Source organism: Maudiozyma barnettii (genome assembly GCF_903064755.1).
Source record: "Maudiozyma barnettii strain CLIB 1767 genome assembly, contig: KABA2_06, whole genome shotgun sequence".
NCBI lineage: Eukaryota > Fungi > Ascomycota > Saccharomycetes > Saccharomycetales > Saccharomycetaceae > Maudiozyma > Maudiozyma barnettii.
Window position 1 is genome coordinate 313,932 of NW_024545243.1, and position 19,095 is coordinate 333,026.

General features: G+C 31.8%; 9 protein-coding genes across 9 annotated transcripts; 3 read left to right on the forward strand and 6 right to left on the reverse strand.

The window, feature by feature from the left end:
- Window positions 1-210: 210 nt before the first annotated feature.
- On the reverse strand, window positions 211-1,968 carry DDC1 (Ddc1p; the record flags this gene model as incomplete). Its single annotated transcript, XM_041551251.1, has 1 exon — window positions 211-1,968. One exon carries the CDS (start codon window positions 1,966-1,968, stop codon window positions 211-213), a length of 1,758 nt encoding a protein of 585 aa, XP_041407185.1.
- A 271-nt stretch (window positions 1,969-2,239) lies between these two features.
- On the reverse strand, window positions 2,240-5,092 carry APL5 (Apl5p; the record flags this gene model as incomplete). Its single annotated transcript, XM_041551252.1, has 1 exon — window positions 2,240-5,092. One exon carries the CDS (start codon window positions 5,090-5,092, stop codon window positions 2,240-2,242), a length of 2,853 nt encoding a protein of 950 aa, XP_041407186.1.
- A 513-nt stretch (window positions 5,093-5,605) lies between these two features.
- On the reverse strand, window positions 5,606-6,433 carry OXR1 (Oxr1p; the record flags this gene model as incomplete). The annotated part of the gene is made up of 1 exon (XM_041551253.1): window positions 5,606-6,433. One exon carries the CDS (start codon window positions 6,431-6,433, stop codon window positions 5,606-5,608), a length of 828 nt encoding a protein of 275 aa, XP_041407187.1.
- Window positions 6,434-6,826: 393 nt separating this feature from the next.
- HNM1 (Hnm1p) lies at window positions 6,827-8,533 on the reverse strand (the record flags this gene model as incomplete). The annotated part of the gene is made up of 1 exon (XM_041551254.1): window positions 6,827-8,533. One exon carries the CDS (start codon window positions 8,531-8,533, stop codon window positions 6,827-6,829), a length of 1,707 nt encoding a protein of 568 aa, XP_041407188.1.
- Window positions 8,534-9,795: 1,262 nt separating this feature from the next.
- Window positions 9,796-10,518, forward strand: KABA2_06S03322 (Smr domain-containing protein; the record flags this gene model as incomplete). The annotated part of the gene is made up of 1 exon (XM_041551255.1): window positions 9,796-10,518. One exon carries the CDS (start codon window positions 9,796-9,798, stop codon window positions 10,516-10,518), a length of 723 nt encoding a protein of 240 aa, XP_041407189.1.
- A 1,185-nt stretch (window positions 10,519-11,703) lies between these two features.
- On the forward strand, window positions 11,704-13,011 carry KABA2_06S03344 (uncharacterized protein; the record flags this gene model as incomplete). Its single annotated transcript, XM_041551256.1, has 1 exon — window positions 11,704-13,011. The coding sequence occupies one exon, from the start codon at window positions 11,704-11,706 to the stop codon at window positions 13,009-13,011; it is 1,308 nt and encodes a 435-aa protein (XP_041407190.1).
- Window positions 13,012-13,865: 854 nt separating this feature from the next.
- Window positions 13,866-15,389, forward strand: AFT2 (Aft2p; the record flags this gene model as incomplete). The annotated part of the gene is made up of 1 exon (XM_041551257.1): window positions 13,866-15,389. One exon carries the CDS (start codon window positions 13,866-13,868, stop codon window positions 15,387-15,389), a length of 1,524 nt encoding a protein of 507 aa, XP_041407191.1.
- A 436-nt stretch (window positions 15,390-15,825) lies between these two features.
- Window positions 15,826-16,932, reverse strand: TPK2 (cAMP-dependent protein kinase catalytic subunit TPK2; the record flags this gene model as incomplete). The annotated part of the gene is made up of 1 exon (XM_041551258.1): window positions 15,826-16,932. One exon carries the CDS (start codon window positions 16,930-16,932, stop codon window positions 15,826-15,828), a length of 1,107 nt encoding a protein of 368 aa, XP_041407192.1.
- A 555-nt stretch (window positions 16,933-17,487) lies between these two features.
- HRR25 (serine/threonine protein kinase HRR25) lies at window positions 17,488-18,894 on the reverse strand (the record flags this gene model as incomplete). The annotated part of the gene is made up of 1 exon (XM_041551259.1): window positions 17,488-18,894. One exon carries the CDS (start codon window positions 18,892-18,894, stop codon window positions 17,488-17,490), a length of 1,407 nt encoding a protein of 468 aa, XP_041407193.1.
- Window positions 18,895-19,095: the final 201 nt, after the last annotated feature.

A 19,095-nucleotide genomic window follows, 5' to 3' on the forward strand; every position in this document is an offset into this window, starting at 1 on the left:
ATTCAAATTCTACATAAAAAATATGAATTTTTCAGTAAAAATAACTGATGCTATTAATATTATTAGATGTTACACTATATAAAATTGATCGTGTATAGTTTTTCCGTACTATTCTACTTTGAACAAAAATTATATGTGTTCAGAAATTACTACGTATATGCTTCATTGCTCCAGATCTCTACAAATAATAAGCAGATGGATTTTGTATGGTTACTCAAATATGTCCTTCGCCGTTGATATCTGTGTAGGTCCAAATTCGTCTTGCTCATCTCTAGAATTTTTATGTTCAGTTTTCATATATTTTCTTTTCTCCCTTTGTAGGATACTCCTTTGATCTTCTTGCTTGTTAGTTTCTCTATCCTCCTCATCACTCATTCCATCCATCTTTCTTTTCCCCCAACCAACTGTGGTGTCACTTCGTTCAGGAGGAACTAACTTATTTATATTGTCCACTCCTGTAGGTAAATTAAAGTTGCTATCAACATGGACATTTGAGTTTGTATTGCGGTCTCTTGATGTAACGCTCGATATATCATTTGAATTATCCCTAATAAATAATCTTCTGGGACTTAATCTTAAACCTATATTTTCAGCGTCATTTTCCTCAGTTTCATTCGTTAGCGACTTCTTGAGAGGACTTAACCTAGTATTTCTGATTACCATATTATTAGACTGAAGAACCGTAGCATCTCTCAATGGCTTCAATAAAGATAATTGTTCTTCATTAGAATCATGTCTACGTCCAGGTGTAGTTCTCTTTGGTGGTGAGACATAGTCCGTTTCAGGCGCTGTCTCACCATGGGTGTACACACTTTGGGGTCCTGATGAGTTCCTATTACCATCTGTAACTTCTACTAGCTCAATTTTCACGCCTGCTTTTGACATTTCCATCATAATAGGATCCCCTGGAAGACAAAACCAAATGCTTATAATATTAGATGAAGTACCTCTTAAATTATTCCAGACATTACCCATACTCACAAAATTTTTGAAATCCTTCGCTTTGAATACAAGTCGTTTAAAAGAAGGTTTGTTGTCCGTTTGTCTTATTCCCTTTTGACCTTCAACAGTGAATAGACAAAATAGATCTAAGTCACTCAAGACAAATATATTTGATACTCTCATAGCTTTTTTTAGTATACCACCACTTCTGTCAGTAATAGATTTAGTAAATGCCGTTAGTGACATAGTCTTTGATCCAATTTTTAGTTCCATTTCATCAGTTACGTTAACATTACAATTTTCGACAAAATTTCTAATGAGACCATGATTACAACTGATGAAGTTGATCTCGTCATCTTCTGTAAGTTCATTTTCGGTTTTTTCATTTGAATATAATTCTTCATTGAATAGTGACGTTGACAGTTCATGTTCGGCAGATTGAAATATTTCGATTAAATCAGGGTCCATTCTTCCATCAGGTTTCTCTGGTGTAGCACTTGATCCAAAAGCATTGACAAATTTTCTCTTATATTTCAAATTAATCACAATAGGATCATACTTAATAGGTTCGAAATGAACCGAATATTCTTTCGATATTAAGGAATCTAATTCAACATGCACAAGCAATTGATTAATTAATGTCTCTGGGCAGGTAGCTGTATTATTAATAGCTATTGTGAAACGAGTGACGCTACCACTTTCAGGTTTCTTGCACATCATGGCAAGAAGTTTGGCATTGATTTTAAAGGAATACAGTTTATGATCATTCCCTTGAGAATCAGTTATAATTTGTAAACCACTATCACCAAATGTGATTTCATATGGTTTAAATTCCATTATTTCAAAAAATGATTTCTCAAATCGTATTTGACATAGTGTAGTGAAAGTGTGGTTAACAGCCCATAAAATTATTTCTTGCTCGGTGATTGTTATTCTGATCCTCTCATCTACCGATGACAAAATATGAACTGCACGAGACCAGACATTATGTTTTTCGGATTCGTCAATGATCAATTTAAATGACATTTTATTCAATTAGTTTGATATAAAATAAGTCATTCTATTAAGTTAGTTTGGTGCTTTAACTTTCTTTTAATTGCTAAGAAAAAAATACACCAAATAATACAAAAATTATAATACAAAAATTATAATGTAAAAAATTACTATGTATGGCGTTTCCGCGAAATGAATTTGTACAGGGAAGAATATGACTTTTCTGTTTTGGCAAATAAAACAAAGTTCATAATATTAATTGTATTAATGATTATAGATGAATTATGAAATACAAATTATGTTCTTAATCGTGCTTCGATTTTTCATTTGTATAAGGGAAAGCATTTTCCTCTATAATTGGAGAATTGATTTCTTGATTTCCTTCATTTGAAGTATGCTCTTTTTTCTTTTTTTTTAGCATACCATCTTCCTTTGATTTTGATTTGGACTTAGACTTCTTCTTTTTCTTCTTTTTGATAACAACAACTTCTTCACCTTCAGAGTTATTAAGATTATCCTCCTTTATAATTTGTTCTTCGAATTTCGATCTTAATTTTTCTAATTCTTGGTCCTCATCTGAATCATTCTTATTCTGTTCTGCGAAATCAAAGTCCTCTAATTTAGTATGAGTTCTCAAACTAATTTTGTTTGAACTGGGGAGACTAGATGGAGACGTTGAGTTTATATTTTTATTATAAGTACTGATATTGGAAACACCTGGGATCACTATTGTTTGATCTGCTAGTACTTTAACCTTCTTGGTCTTCTTCTTCTTCTTTTTATGTTTCGCCTTGACGGCTTCATGTGAAATTTCATCTTTATTGCTATTTATTTTTATAATATCAATAGCGTTTGGAGTTTTTTCCCTTTGGTCATTGTCAGTAGCTAAAATATCATTCAAATTATCGTGATTTCCATTTCCTATTGATTGGTCTAAATAAAATGGATTTGATAAAGCTTCCTTTCTTCTCTCTTCCTTATATGTTTCATCGTCAAAATCGTTATAAGTATCTTTAAACTTATCGGTTTCGTTGTCATCACTACTTCTATCTTCATACTCAGAAACAGGTGGGTAATGATAATTATCACTAGCCAAAGAAAATCTATCAGAATCATATATATCCACATCCTCTTCAGCTAAGGTTTCTTGGTCGGCTAATACGTTGTCCAATTCTTCTTTTGTTAGGAAAGGCATATCAATGTCAAAATCAATACCCTTTGGTAATTGTTTTTGAGTTCCCAGTGATATTGGTGTCAACTCATAGCTGTTGAAAAAACTAGGCAGAACTTCGGCTAATAAAAGTGGGATCTCATCTGATTGTTCTTCTAAAGCCTCAAGACTTAATTTTAAAATTTCAGACATTTGGACACTTATTTCCTGAACTTCAAACGATTTTGAATAATTGGTTTGGGCTAAAAATGCAACTAGTTCTTTTAAAACATCTTTAACGTAATTGGCTTGATCTTTATTTCTGGTACACCACGAACTGAATAATTTTACTAAAGCAACAATAAGTGAATCTTGAGTCAAATATTGCATATGTAAACCCTTCTTGATAAATAGTTTTATTAGAGCATCACCATTTTCTACGTACGTCGCATATTCACCTAACGACCATATACAACTTTCCAATATTGTTGGTAATCTGATCTCAATCGAATCTAAGGATGTGACTTTTATTATATTCACTATTGTCGTATGTCTGATATCTGGAACTCTGACCATTAGATTCCTTAATTGATTACCAATTTTTGAACCTAAGTCATTTTCACTTAAGTCTAATGAAATCACAGCAAGATCATACAACACCGCATTATACCATTCAAAATCATCCACATTTAAATAATTATTCATTCCGCAGATATTCAGAATAACATTAACAATTTTGATTTTATAGTTATCCGGTATTATAATTGGTATCTCTTTTGAGTTACCCCTGCTGGTTTCGATAATTGCAACTTCGTCTCCCATAAATTGCTTCATCAACGTAGATACTATTAATTTCAGATTATCTTCTGAAACAATACCTTCCAGTAACTCAATAGCTTTTAATCTGATTGATATATCAATATCACTTATCAATTTCATAATCAATTCATCGTATTGAGATATAAAAATTGTGTTAATTTTACCAATTTTGTAAAATAAGACACAACTGATATATCTTAAATTAGAGTCTTGGGAATTGCAAAATTTACTTAAAATCTCTAGGCATTGGAATGCAACATCGTAATCAGATTCATCAAGCATATTCCCTGAAATAATACAGTTCACAGATTCATAAAGTACGGAAGCGGCGTTAGTTGAATCCATTAATTCTACTATCTTTGGTAATAATCTTCCCTTCAATTTTGGTTCAATTTTGGATAAATTACTAAATAATTTTAATAACCTGATAATTATCCAGTTATCATTAATATCGATTAGTATTTCATACAATAATGGCGATAATTTGATGAAAGGGGTAGGGTTTTTCTTAGATAATTCACATATTACGCTTATGGTTGCTGATACCACTGATTTATCAGTATCTTCCAATTTTGAAGTAAAATTATCAAAATTACTCTGTAAAGCTTCAGGGTATTCCAGGAATACCTTATACAAAGCAGTGATAGTCTTCTTCCTGATATATGGTTTCGAACTATTCAGCATTAAAAATAGATCGTCCACGATATCCTTTGCTAGTTCTGGAGTAACAATTGTAGATAATCCACTCAATGCAATCCCTACTTTGAAGACGTCGTTGCTATTACCATATTTGAGATCCTTCTTCAATAGGTTTGTAGCTAACATCAGGACATCAGCATCCTTATGAAATGATTGTGATGCTGCCAAATACCCGACTCGTTTTTGTTGTAATTTATTACTACTCATAACTTCTAAAATATGGAAGTTACACCATGACATATCATAGCCATACATTTCCAAGTACGTAAGCTTTAAAACAGCATTTGTTTTCAGTTCAATATTCGATGAATTGGCCTCTTGTCTGCATTCCGACAATTGCCCTTCTAGAAATAATTCGAGTTGTTCTGGTGTATCATTATGTGATCGTATTCCTCTTATCAAATCTTTCAATGACTTCTCGAAAAAGAATCCAAATGGACGAAGTCTTTGCATTACTTCATCTGCACTAGGCGCATATAACGATGTCATTGCTGATGGTTTGCTTTAGTTGCCCTAGATGTACGGATTCTCTTAAGTAAACTTTCAAGTATTTACTCTTTATATGAACTGTTAAAATATAGATATTAACTATTTCAATCTCTAAACTGCAAACCCTTTATCAAAAGTGTCAATACCACCTCCTTCTGTAAATTTGATCAATTTTTCTTTTCGATATTTTTATTGCCGAGCAGAATGTTGAAAAGGCTTTAGCAAAGGAAAAGTCAACTGATTAATGGGTCACTGATGTAGATATTCAGTAGGCGTTCGATGCTAGGTCTATTGCTGTTAAAGTATCCATATGCTTTATTTATCTGGTGCTTGTCAATTAATTTCATATTACATTACTATACTACTTAGAAAAACAATTATAATTGTAAGTAGACAGCCCTGAGTATATAATTATTATCTTTTCATCAGTATTATTAAACTTGTAGAACCTTGCACATTTCGTAATATGTGTAAAGGTATGCAATCATTACGTAAATAAATATTTAATCGGAATTAACCAACTCTCCAAACTTCTAAGCCCATTATATGAAACTTTTCTCCTTCTTTACTCAACGGTTCATTACCATATGTATCACAGGAATATGATACACCACGCAACAGGCTTCCGTCGCACCATAGACCATAACGACCATTACCAGCTCCCATTGATAAAAATTCAGATGTACAATATACAGCAAATTCATTAACACCAGTGTATGGATACCCTAGAAACTGCCATTTTCTATTGTCTTCTGTTTCATGTTTATCTACTTTATTCGTTTCCTCATTATTTTTAATCACCAAATCAGGAACTTTTTCCAATTTCCATAAGAAACATTCACCATTACCATAATAACGTTTATGTTCATGTGGTAACCAAGGTTCGTTCGAATATGCTCCGAATATACCATTCTGGCGATCTTTGATAACAATGACATACCCGATTCTTCTATTGACATCATCATCGGGGGTTACATTTGCATATAACGAATGTAATGAGGCCCCGTGTTGTTCCAGACTATATAATAATGTCCATTCATTGTATAACTGTATTCTTGGGGGCATTAACATTCGTATTTCATCACACATTCCGACTGTTAATAAACGGTTTTTGGTGGTAGGGAGGTATCCGACCAGGTTTACCTCCGGTAGCGTATCTAGATCTTCTTCATAATTTTCCCACTTGTTGCTGAGAAGTATATCAGATTCTGTCTTTGTATGGGAGAGTTTGCTGCCATTCTTCGTTGAAGCTTGCGACTCACTGGTGTTCGAGGGGAGCGAATCCTCGGTGGCCGTCAGTGACCTCCCAAGTTTATATAATGCATCTTTAACGTCAAACATTCAGAATCAGTAAAGCGTTCGTATCAATTGATGTGAGGATTGAACATATAGTTATGTTCCGATGTATTATCGTTGGTTGTCTTTATGGTTGATGTATGTCTATGTCCTTCTCCACACTAATATATATATGTACGTATATTTTTCTTTTTCTTCTGAAGTTGTATTATTATACAATCAATTAATATCGCTAAGGGTAAAATTCCGAGATGTGAACTAAATATCCATCAAACAAGGAAGGGAAACGAGAAAATTTTAGTCTTTACAATGACCATTTGTTAGGAAATATAAAATTATTGAGTTGGTATGTTGTCTAATGCATTAATTAGATATATATATAAATGGTATGGAATATGTATATGTACAAAAAGGATGTAGAATGAGGATGATTGTACCCTACTTCTTCGAAGTAATAAATTCGTCAATCTGTATGATTTCGCCGTTGTTTTCAGATGTGTTCTCAAAGCTATCATCATGCATATATTCGACAGGACTATTACTTTCGGAATTGTAAGATTCATTGTCGTGTATATCCTCTACTTCGCCATCATCCTCCAGAGAATTAAACTCCTTGACACCCTTGAATTTCCAGTACAAAACAGTGTATATGAAATAACCCACAAGCACAACAGAAACGTAGTTCATGTTGTCCTTTGTGACTGGTAGTACAGGAGGGAAGGAAAAGAAGACAATAGCAAAAATAGTCCAGCCTATTAACACAATGTTACACATCAAACCGAATTTTCCTAACCAGAATGGACCATGTGGAATGTTACGTTTTTTCTTTAGTAAACATATAACTGGGATAATATATGATAGTAATAAGAATGAAATACACCCAGTGATTAAAGAGTTAAATGCAGTAGATGAAGCTAAGTATAATAGACCAATGATGGCTATCCAAGCACAGGACATTAAATGAGCGTACAATGGAACACCAACAGTTGGATTGACTTGAGACCACAAGTGAGAATATGGCAAGCCTTTATCTCTTGCAAACGACCAACATAATCTCGCTTGCCATGTGTGGCATGCAATCACGCAACCGAAAGATGTGAAAAGAACCAGGCAACCAAGGAAAATGGCACCACCTTTGTTATTTAAAGCTTGGTTGTAGATATCCAGGATTGGAGCACCGGTGTGAGAGTTTAAAAGAGCATCCAAGTCGTGCAATGAAAAGAACATCGAGATCACATAACAGAATGATGTTATGAACCCAATACAAACAGTACCAATAATAGCTGTTGGGATAACTTTCTCTGGGTTTTCAACTTCAAAGGCCATATGTGTAGCACAATCCAAACATGAGAAGGACCATGCTGGGTTAATCAAACCCATAATAAATGCGATAACACTATTCTTCCAACCAGTTTCATTATAGAATGTGGCAAATACAAATTTAGCATCGTTATATTTACCTGAAGAACAAGCTAAGACAGTCACGGTGATTGTGAAAAATGATAATAATGATATGTATAAGGAACTTGAAGAGATCAATGGTAATGATTTACCATAGCAATTAAATACCATTAGGAAAGCATGTAAGATTTCAAAGCATACAAAAATATGCCATCTTTGGGGAATGAAATCCGGATGAGTTAAAGCATACATACCGACTACTTCAGTTGCAACTGATAAAGTAGTAGATGCACTTGTAAAGACTGAGCCTGCATATGCAAAGGAACCACATAAGTATGCGGCAAATCTCTTATGTTTCTTTGGAGCTAATTTCAAAGTCCAATAAAATTGACCACCTGCATGTGGATAAGCAGAAGATAGTTCACCTAGAGAGACACCCACACATATAGAGATAGCTGCGATGATCATAATACCGTAGACAATCATCATTGGACCACCGGATGGGATACCTGTGATCATGGATGCAGAGATACCAAACCAGGAGTTTGTTAGACCAAAACCTACCCCGAGAATCGACCACAAGGAGAAAGATTTTCTTAGGTGAACTTCTTCAGTAGGCTGCTGATTTGTATCTTTTTTGTCTTCATCGTTTAATGATGAGTTTAAAGTAAGGTGAGAATGCCTTTGATGTAAATCCTGTGATGTGGTGGATAGTACATCACCTTTCATATCGATATCTAGCATTTTTTATAAAATACGTTTTTTACACGAAGGTAAATGAAATATATGAAGTTATGATAGTATTAGTTCTCTATTAATGTATTAATAATAAAAAGATGATGAAGTAAAATATATGGATAGTTCAAAAACAAAAAAGGTAAAACAGAAATGTGCAACTTGTGACTCTGGTTATCTTAATAAAACAAAAAAAACGTCTACTTTATATATATGTAGCAAACTTTGAATAGTTCTAAATTCGGTATCCAATTGTTTTCGCTGTGATATAAATTAATTTAAGTTTCAATAAAAATAATCCTCTATGAATGATTCGTGACATCTAATCATTAAAATTAGTAGAATCATATGCTTCCTCTCTTTCCATCAAAGTATTATAATTTCAAATTCTAGTTTGTGTGTGTATTTTTTCGTTAATCTATTTTCTTGCTCCATGACTTTCTCTTCTCTTCCGCGTAATACGAATAAAATCCGAAATGTTGAATTTTTCCTCTTCTTTTTCTTCTTTGCGCAGTGTGATCTCTGTTCATTCCATGTGAAAATTAGGTTAGCTGCCTGATTCGCTGTTTCGTTAAATGTTAATTTAATTGGTGATGAGGAGCGGGAGATAAATATCTATTAGTTTAAACATTTCAACGATATTGTTAGAGTTCGTGATAGTTCTTTTTTCTGCTCAAATTTATGTATGATTATAGGGATTGCCAAATTAGGAATAGTTAACCGAGGTCAAGTTTATGTGTTATCAGCTCGATGATTTCAGCTGTTGTTGCTATTGGAAGCTAGATGTTTTGGATCTTGACACGTAGTGATCATATTTCAATATATTTCCTGTAATATTATCATATTTTTTATTTTCAAATGTTGCGGTCACGAAAATAACTCGAATCAAACCAATATATGTAAATGCATGTCTTTGTAGCGGACAGCCTATATATTTTTATTTTCATTTCTTGCAATTGCGTGAGAGAGGATGTTTCTTTGTATATACCAGTATAATTTTTAGACCGATAAGAACAGGAATGTATGGCGGTATCAATTGTCGATATTACTATGTGAAGTGACCATTCTATAAAAAAAATAAAAAAATGGAAAAAATAAGAAAAATGGGAAAAAATGAGAAATGTTAGCCTTATGCGAATGAAATATTCTTATAGTTGTATTTACATTTTTAACAGATGAGATAAATATAAAGTTGAAGTATCATCGATTTAATGGTTGTTTTATTTGTTTTTGAACATTTATAAGCAAAGAAACAACCTTTAATAACAGGAATGGCTGAAGCAGCAGTAGGGACCCGTCAAGTATTTGATTATAATCATTCTAGTGATGTGGAATATAAACAATTGAGAGAACAAGCTCAAAGACATTTTAAAACACATAAACAATTAAGTGCAGAATCACAACAAGCCTATAAGAATGGGGATAAAGGTAGAGCAAAACAACTAAGTGATAAATCACATCAGGAACATCGTCAATTTCAGCAACTTAACAATCGTGCGGCTGAATTTGTCTTTGTTGAAAATAATAAAGACTCTATGTCAAATGAGATAGATTTGCATGGTCTTTATGTTAGTGAAGCAGAATATGTTGTGAAAAAAAGACTCATATATGGTAATAGTCATGGCGAACAAGATATTCGTATTATTGTTGGGAAAGGTAAGCATAGTAGTGGCGGTGTTGCAAAGATCAAACCTGCCGTGGAAGGTCTTTGCCAGGAGGCAAATTTTCAATGGGGGATGGATTCAAAGAATGATGGTGTAATTGTGGTTAATGCACAAAATGGGAATATCCCTAATCAATGGCATAAAGACGTTGAATCTGTTGATTCTACTATTAATCAACCGTCGACTTATCAACCAGCACAACAAATGCAATATGCACCACAACAGCAACAAACGAATGCTAATAATAATAATAATAACAATAACAATAACAATGATGTATTCAGCAGTATATTAAAACTGCTATGCATTTGCATTCAAAAAAACATGTAAAACCAAATCACAATATATATATATATATATATATATATATATGATTTTAACAATTGTATAATATCAATATCAACATCACTGTTACTAATATAAATGATATAAATTCATTGTCTTTTGTTTTGTCTTCCTCTGGCAATGAATCGACTAATTTGTTCAATAATTCTAAATCTTTAACATTATTATCAAATAAATATAACATATCCCACAGTTGTGGTATGATATCAGGTGTATAACTTAACAAAAACTGTGACTTATATTGTTCTAAAAATCCTGTGCATTGTTGAAGATTTATGAGTTCCCCTTGGAGTACGTCTGACGATGCCATTGGGTGGTACAATTTGAAAACTTGATCAGGTAACCAAAACATTAAAATTTGGAACTACTATGGAAAATTTCCACAACAACTCTGATATACTTATAAATGATCTGTTTAGTTCTTATATATACAAACTAATCACAACGTTCTGAATGAAGAAATACCCGCCCAGGGCACGTGACAAACACTCGTCTCCGCAACTCCGGACGCCCGTGAACCCACGTGACCACCAGCTCCATAAATTTAAAAGTGCGGCTGACAGCACCACCACTGCCCCCTCCCCCCTTCCCCCTCCCTGCAAAAAACAATTCCAACGACGTTTCTATTCATAACGAAAGAAAGCAATTGCTGCATTGTCACTATTCACCGAATTACTCCTGCATCAACGGCAACCATAAAAGAAAGAAAGTAATAAACTTTATCTCCGAACCGCTTTCCCCCACAAATTTTTGTGTCAATCTGATAGGTCCAGGGGGAGCAGAATTAATCAATAATAGTAATAATAGTAATGGTGGTCATCGATAAGTAGAATAATTACAGTTACAATACTGTTAAAACAACTAAAGAATATTTATAGAGAAGAGGAGAAATGAGTAACTGAAAATTTGAAGCTTAATGGTGCCATGACTATTTTATGAGATGGAAGAGTGGAGAATATCTCCACATATATAACTAGTTTAATTTTAATTTTTATATTAAACAGTACATACATTCACCACAAAATAGTATTTATATATATATATAAATATAAAGACTAGGGGTGATATATTTTTAATATATTTAACGAATTTCGTGACCTTGTTTGACACGTAATATATTATACAAATACATTAATTCTACCTATACGTACACAAATTTTATACTGAGATATGGGTATACCTTTAGATTTATATACTAATGAACATTGTACTGTTCTTGAAGCAAAAAAATATTCGAAATTAGAGCCCATAGATGATTATTCTAAACAAAGATTATATGATTGGCTACTATTAGCCTCCGCAAATAGCAATAGAATCGTTACTTCAAATGATTATATTAGTAATCATGATCTTTTAAATGATCCCACAAACGATTTTCACCATGGGAATTCTAAGATCGATCCAAGGGAAAGTTTAGTGATACAACATTTAAATTATAGAACTTCACGTTTTAAACAATGTAATAATTTAACTACTTTGGTTTATGATACAGAATGGTTACAACCAGTACATATAATAACAAACGATAACTCTAATAATAACAATAATATTATAATACGTTCAATTGATTTAATTGGTGACATCAAACAATTATATAAACTGGTTTCACCAATTATTGACATATATGGTTGGGTTCAAAAATGTAATTCACAATTATTTATTACATTAATATTACAAAATAATACCCTTATCATAATGTCTTATGATTTATTAAATTTTCAATTATTACAAGATAATTGCTCATACTTTAATATAACATCAAACATTGGGAATCAAATAACAAAGGTTTTCATTGAATTTTTACCAAATTATTTACCTATTGTCACCGATAATAAATTTGTAATTTATAATTTCAATCAAGATTACTTTCATTTATTAGAGATTCCACATGAATTAATAAATTCAAAATATGATTATTTTATTAATTTCCCACAATTATTAATTTCAAATGATAATAACTGTATATGGCAAATTAGTAATATTTTAGAGACAAATCATTGTGATATTAAAAAATTCGATTTAGCACCAATATTAAGAGATGGTGAAACTTTAGATAAAATGTTAATAACAGATTTACATAGATTCACTACAGAGACAAATCAAAGAATTATTACAATTAATACAATAATTTCAGAATATATTGATTTTAAAGTCATTTTGACTAAAAATTCTAAATCTACAATGACATTACATTCCAATGATTTAAAAAAAATGATACTAATCGAGAAAAATCTCTACAGCTTATCATTATCTATCCTTAATTGGTTTCAACATACTGAACAATATGTCCTGGATAGTTATAACGATTTACAAAGTAATCTATTGTCAAGTGCTGAACAGTTACCCATTAGTAACAACACCAATAACACCAATAATGCAAGAGATATTCATTATGCTCATTATAATGACGAGTATAATACTATCACGTTATACCATTCTAACCCCATGATCATCGACACATTCGTCATAATGCCATAAACAGACGCATAACAAATACATATTTACATTCTTCATCTTTGCATGCTTATATTTATTAACCTATAATATTTTTGATAGTCAACTTCTAGTTTACCAACTGCATATTCCGATATTCGGAAAACATTCTATCTATAATTTACGTATTATTCAGCAAAAACAAATATAATTTTACTACATTTTTCCTCAATTAATATGTATAGAAACTACAACTAAAACTATATCTAATTATATGTATTTTGTATACTTTTTCTTATAAATTCAAAGCATAAAAAAAAGAGATCTACACTTTCCAAAGAAACGACTGCACAACCTCAAAAAGAAATAAACAGTTTCCCTTTGCTTCCACGGCAATTTCTTGGCAGACTTCAAAAAAAGGACAACTTACGAAAACAATTTACTGCTTACTCATCCGTAAATTAAAATTTTCCTCTCTTTATTTTCAGTTTCAAGGCAATAAATAATGAGCCAATAATATAATCCCTGCAATGATAGAATAGGCATAAATATCATCACAGGTTTTTTTTTACTTGATATCCAATTATTGACATGTTCTCAACTGTTTAGGCAAAAGGTAAAAGATGAGCAGCACGTCACTATTGAAGACGTTTTTATATAAAAGAAACTTATTCCATCTTACCTGGTATCATTGACATATAGATTCTCTTGTCGCGACAAACTAAACAAATATCAGTATCAATAATAATCTATTACTTACATTGGTATAATTGCCCATTCAAATACTAATAATTATATTTTTGCTCATTTATTTAAGGTCAAAAAAAAGAAAAGAAAAGAAGACACTACCCAATTTTTCAAAAGAGGCAAAATAAAAAATACAACATAAATAAAACGAAATGATAGAGATAAATTCTAACATTCCTTATGATTTCGTAACGAGTGTACTACATAATACACCACCTCCTCATCACGATCGTAGATCTAGCAAGACAGAAAGACCACATAGCAATAGTAGTATTTTACAAAATTTTACAAAAATGGAACCAATACAGAAGAGTTCACAAAATGAACCAAAGAAATGTAAGAATCCTCCAAAACAACGTATAAAGAGAGAAAAATTATTTACAACTCCAGATAAATTATCGAATTTTTTAAATCATGATTCAAATAAATTAATCCATTTAGAACCAGTACCAATATTCAATGATAAATCTGAAATTAAACCATGGTTGCAAAAAATTTTCTTCCCTCAAGGTATTGACTTAGTTATTGAAAGATCTGACAAGAGTAAGATTATATTTAAATGTAAAGCAGTAACGCGTCCCACAAACGAAATGGACAACATAAGTGATAATAATAATAGTAATAACAATAACAATAACAACAGCGACGATATAACAACTCATGAAAACCATAGAACCCCTATTATTACTACAAATTGTCCATTCCGTATACGGGCATCCTATTCCTTAAAATTAAAGAAATGGAATATAGTGATAGTAAATAATACACATTCGCATCAATGTGTATTCAATCCAGATTCTGATGAGTACAAGAAATTTAAGAATCATTTAATCGCTGAGAATGATACAGACACAATAAAAGAATTTGAAGAATTAGAATATAAGACTAAATTCAAATTACCAATACTACCCAAAGTGATCTCATGTGATTGTGGTCTAACCAGTGAAGTAAATTGGTTCGATGTTATGATTCCAGAACCTAAAATATCGGGAACCAAAAAGGTCACTAAAAAGACCAATATAAATAGTGGTATTTCTGCGACAACTACTGTTACCAATACTTGCAGTAATAGTAGTACTACATTGAATAACATGAACGGAAATATGAAATACGAGAATATCTCAAATTTCTTAGATTTAAACGACCCAAACATTAATATAATAAACTCGAAGACCGTTACACCTCCAGGTAATATTACAAACTTAGATGAAATTGATTTTACAAACATGTTTGCTACACAGAAGAACGTACCTCAATTTAAGAAGGAACCTACGACTAAATCTTTGTTCAGTAAACAACAACAAATGTCTGCCTTAGATGCCTTTAATTTTAACAAAATTATTACCACACCTTCAAATGATAATTTATTGAATTACTCGATAGATTTTAATTCACTGTCACAAGATTTCACCGATCCAGATTTGAATATGATCTTGAACTCCACAGATGATGGAATTAACACCTTTACTGAAAATGGACCCGAGTCCACCACTGCCACCACGTTAGATACCCTTATGGAGCCAACTGATCTTCCTTATATGGACTTTGACGCAAAGGATGATTTAAATATGGATTTGAATTATGGATTTGATATGGCTCCTAAGGGTCTTCATAATCAGGTGAAGGCCGAGCCAGAGGACCTGACTAACGAATTTACTTTTGACTCTATGATGTAACAATAAACAGGGTGATGAGCGAGTGATAATATTATTTATTTATTAATTTTTTTTAATGTATTTATATACTCTTAATGAAAGATACACTTACATATATTGCTCTTTTCTTTTTTGGATGATGCTATAAATACCATTATATGAATTCGCTAAATTGGGGAGAACGACTTCCTATTCAAAAGATAAATGAGGTGTGGTAATTAAGAATAATGTGGAGTATTTATATATAAACACGTGTTTATATATTTTCTTAATCTCATTACATATATCATTAAATAAGAATATATGGATGTCGTCCTGATTATAAATCCATACCTGCCTTCCGAGAAATTATAAAAAGAATTTGAAAGGAAGCATGAAAATGAAGGAAGTAAAAATATGAATATCCTAAAAAGTTTTAAATATTTGTGATTTTCATAATTCGTTTTGATTTCAAAAATTAGAAATCTGTAAAATATTCACCATATGGATCTTCTGCTTGAATACCATAATCCAGATTATCTTCTGGATATTGATCAAATAAGGAAGTATCACCAACACCAGATGTAATTGGAGGTTCATAAGGTGTCTCAATATCTTTATTCAACAATTTCTCCCATACTACTTCACTAAACCACGGGTGAGACTTAATATCTTCTGAACCACTTTGTAAATTACCAATTCTTCTTGTTAAATCGGCAGTAATTAATTTAGACAATAAATCTACCACATCAGGGTGGAAAAATGATGGATATACGACATTACCATGTAAAATCTTTTCATATGTTTTCATTGGTGTAGAATCATAAAAAGGTGTATAACCTGCTAACATTTCGAAAATTAAAATCCCTAAAGACCACCAATCTACAGATTTATTATAAGGTTTTGTTGCAATCACTTCAGGTGCAATATAATCAGGAGTACCACAAAGAGTCCAAGTGACAGTTTCTACCTCCTTAGCAAATCCAAAATCTGTAATCTTAATATGACCATTCCTATCTAATAAAATATTTTCAGGTTTCAAATCCCTATAAATAATATTATGAAAATGTAAATATTCCAATGCTAAAGTCACCTCAGCTGCATAAAATTTAGCAACAGGGTTAGGAAATCTTTGAGATTTTCTTAACAATGAAAACAATTCACCACCTTCAATATAATCCATTACCATAAACAAATTCATTGAATCCTGGAATGTCCCCCACATTCTAATTAAAAAAGGATGTTCAACCACTTTCAACATCCTTCTTTCATCGTTTGTATGTTCAATTTGTTTCATACGCACAACCTGAGCCTTTTTCAGTACTTTAATAGCATAATAACGACCATTATGTACTGATCTTACCAGATGTACTCTTCCAAAGGATCCAGTACCTAATGTTCTCATTATTTGGAAATCATGAAGAGAGTACTTCCCCTTTGAAATTGTGGATCGTTGCGGCAATAACGACTGTTGTTCGAGAGATGCATGTGTTGATTGCAATTGCTGCGCATGTTGTTGTAATTGTTCAGGCTGCAATTCTTGTGGAACTTCTGCTTGCATTGCAGAAGGTACTTCGTGTTGCATATCTCAACTGAATAATATAAGTGTAAATAGCTATATAGAAATCTAAGTAGTATATTACTACCTTTCTTCGTATTTCGGTTTATATATAACCAATCAATTAATATGGAACTCTTTTCTATTTTATCAATAATAATTGGGTTACTAATAGTTCCTCCCCAAAACAATATAATAATATAATAATTTGTTATAAATAACAATCTTACTTTAAAATAAAAAAAAAAGAATTAATAAATAATTATCCGTTGACTATCCCTAATTTTGAATAATTTCATTGTTTTTCAGTTTTCCCTATTATTACTGTTATTATTATCTCATAAAATCAGCGAAGTTAACTCCTTTTTCCGACGAGCATTGAAAAATTCCATAAAAATCAAAAAAATTGCGAGGCTTCTCTCTCCCTGGACGATAAATGCAAGATGTTCAACGAGAGAGAGAGCTGGAAATCGATGATTAATTAATTATTTAATTGATAAAATTTGATAATACTCTATATATATTATAGAAAGTGGTAACACGGACACAAGTGTATAGGTATATCTATCTTGTATGGCTACTCTACAGCCATATGTTGTTATTACTTTGCTGCTGCTGCTGCTGCTGTTGTTGCGGGTTACTACTTGTTGGTGGATAATAAGTAGCACCTGGACGTTGCTGTATATTCTGTTGTGGTGGTGCTTGATGACTGACCTGTTGACGTTGTTGATCTAGCAAAGGTTGTTGTTGTTGCTGCTGCTGCTGCGACTGTTGTTGTTGCTGCTGTTGATCTTGCTTTGTAGAGTCTGTAGCATTAATATTTTCCAATGATTTATCTATTACTGATAATAATTGTTGAGGTAAAGCAGGAATAATATTATTATTTTCATTTGTTTGCAATTTAATTTCATCCGGCGTTGGAGTATGTTTATCATTACTACGATAATAATGGAAATGTGACGAAAATTTCTTTAAAGTCAATTGTTTAATCTTATTAAACACTTCAGCTTTACTATTATTACTATTATTGTTATTATTTTCTGCATCATTATTTTCTTTAATAGTTAAAATATCTGCTGATTGTTTTTCGATAATTGCTTTAGTATACCGTAACATTGTCCAATCGAACAAATGATCATTATGATATTCCAATTTAATGCTTAAATCCTTAAACAATTTTGCCAAATATAAATAATCTGGTCTTTCATCAAACTTCAAATTCTTACAATAATCCAAATATTCTTTAAATTCCAAAGGTAAACCTTCGCATAATACTTCTGTACTGATACTTAATTTTTTCTCTAAAATTCTATCATATTTTTGTTTCTTAGTAGTTGCTTTCAACCCTTGCCATGGTAAGGAACCCTTACAGAAATAGACAAAGATATATCCTAAGGATTCCAAATCATCTCTTCTACATTGTTCAATTCCCAAATGTGTATTAATACTTGCATAACGAGCTGTACCCGTTAATGATTTATTTTCTCTATAAGGAATATGACGATGAGTATTAAAATCTCTATATTTTTTTGATAAACCGAAATCGATTACATGAACAGTGGAACCACGTCTTCCTGTTCCCATTAAGAAATTGTCCGGCTTAATATCTCTATGAATAAAGGATCTACCATGAATATATTGAATTCTACAAATCATTTGTAATGCTAACATGATGACAGTTTTAAAAGAGAATTTTCTATAACAATAGTTAAATAAATCTTCTAAAGATGGACCTAGTAAATCTATAACCATAGCATTATATTCGCCTTCACGACCAAACCATCTAATAAAGGGTAAACCCACGCCACCGCTTAAATATCGATAAACACGAGATTCGTATTCTAATTGAGGATGTCTTGAACGGATCGATTCCAATTTGATAGCCACTTCTTCACCACTGATTAAGTTTGTACCATGATAAATTTCACCAAAGGAACCACTTCCAATCTTTCTACCAATACGGAATTTTCTGCCTACACGTAAATCCATTCTCTTTTAATAAATTGAATATATAACAATTATTCAAAACAAAACAAAACACACACAGTTCACACTAATATGACATATGTTCTTAAATCCAATTATAATTCAATCCACAATTTCGTTGTTGCAACTAGCACTAAATAATAACCTGTTGACTTATAATCTGAACTAATATAGAATAAAATTGAAAAGAAGACAGGTAGACAA